The sequence below is a fragment of the Meleagris gallopavo genome, unplaced genomic scaffold (assembly GCF_000146605.3).
Source record: "Meleagris gallopavo isolate NT-WF06-2002-E0010 breed Aviagen turkey brand Nicholas breeding stock unplaced genomic scaffold, Turkey_5.1 ChrUn_random_7180001874975, whole genome shotgun sequence".
NCBI classification, from domain to species: domain Eukaryota; kingdom Metazoa; phylum Chordata; class Aves; order Galliformes; family Phasianidae; genus Meleagris; species Meleagris gallopavo.
In genome coordinates this window covers 685-2,082 of record NW_011139543.1, presented here as the reverse complement: position 1 = coordinate 2,082, position 1,398 = coordinate 685, and the positions used below count along the sequence as shown (strand labels likewise).

The 1,398-nt window shown below is 62.2% G+C and overlaps 1 protein-coding gene across 1 annotated transcript in view; it reads right to left on the bottom strand.

Moving 5' to 3' along the window:
- Positions 1-6: 6 nt before the first annotated feature.
- The window catches only part of CDK5 (cyclin dependent kinase 5), a gene marked incomplete at its 5' end in the record, with an annotated part of 2,071 nt that continues 679 nt past the window's right edge, over positions 7-1,398 (bottom strand). The window contains 4 exons of the mRNA XM_010727227.1: positions 7-178; positions 251-347; positions 427-501; positions 599-694. Coding sequence (XP_010725529.1) covers positions 72-178; positions 251-347; positions 427-501; positions 599-694 — 375 coding nt within the window. The remainder of the gene's footprint in view (positions 179-250; positions 348-426; positions 502-598; positions 695-1,398) is intronic.

Genomic DNA, 1,398 nt, shown 5'->3' with positions numbered 1-1,398 from the left:
CAGCAGCGTGCGGGGCTGTCAAGGGCCACGGGGAGCTGCGGGACACGCGGGGCCCCGCCAAGGCTCTGCCCTCACCCCCCCCCAGTAACACCGGGTCCCAAAGGATATCTGAAGATCCTCTTCAGCTGGTCGTCCACGTCGTTCCCCGGGAAGAGCGGCCGCCCCGCGTTGGCCAGCTCTGCACAGGGATGGGGTGAGGCCCCCCGACGGCCGCCCCAGGCGTCCCGCAGCCCCCCGGCCCTACGGCTACCTGCAAAGATGCAGCCGGCCGACCACATGTCGATGGAGGTGGAGTAGAGCTTGGCACCAAACAGCACATCCGGGGGTCGGTACCACAGCGTGACGACCTGCGTGGGGCAGAAGGGAAGCTGGGGGAGGGGCGGGCGAGGCCGGGACCCCCGGGTGCACCCAGCAGCCCCTCCTCACCTCTGCTGAGTAGCAGCGCACCGGGATGCCGAAGGCCCGCGCCAGGCCGAAGTCTGCCAGCTTCAGCTCCCCGTTCTGCAGTGAGACAAAGGGGTCAGGGGCTGGGGGAGCACCAAAGGGACCCCAAGGGGCAAAGGGGGGCCCGGCGTGCCGCCCCCAGCCCAGCACTCACCCTGTTAATGAGGAGGTTCTGCGGCTTCAGGTCCCTGTGCAGGACGTTGCGGCTGTGGCAGAACGCGAGGCCCTTCAGGAGCTGGTACATGAAGGACTGAGGAGAGAGCAGCCCAGAATCAGCACAGCACCACTGCCACCACCACCCCAAAATGACGGCATCACAGAGTCACAGAATGGTTGGGTTGGAAGGGACCTCAAGGATCACGAAGCTCCAACCCCCCACCAACCTCCACATCTCACAGCAGCCCAGGCTGCCCAGGGCCCCATCCAACCTGGCCTTGAACACCTCCAGGGATGGACGGGGATCCACAGCCTCTCTGGGCAGCTGTTCCAGCACCTCCCCACTCTCACAGCAAACAACTTCCCCCTCACATCCAACTAAGCCTTCTCTCCTTGAGCTTAAAACCATTCACCCTTGTCCTGTCACTGCCTACCCTTGTAAAAAGTTGTTTCCCTTCCTGTTTATAATCCCCTTTTAAATACTGCAAGGCTGCACTGAGGTCACCCCGCAGCTTCTCTTCTCCAGGCTGAACAAGCCCAGCTCCCTCAGCCTGGCTTTGTAGGGGAGGTGCTGCAGCCCTCTGAGCATCTTTGTGGCTCCTCTGGACCCTCTCCAACAGCTCTCTGTCTTGTACTGGGGGCTCCGGACCTGGACACACTTTGGAATCCACCTGCAAGCTTAACAACACAAAGCAGAGCAGTGAGAGGAGGGCACACAGAGAACACATCAGCCAGAAGATCTGCTAATCTTCAGAGGCAGCGCAGGGCTTTCGTCACCCCCTCATCTGCTGCAGGAGT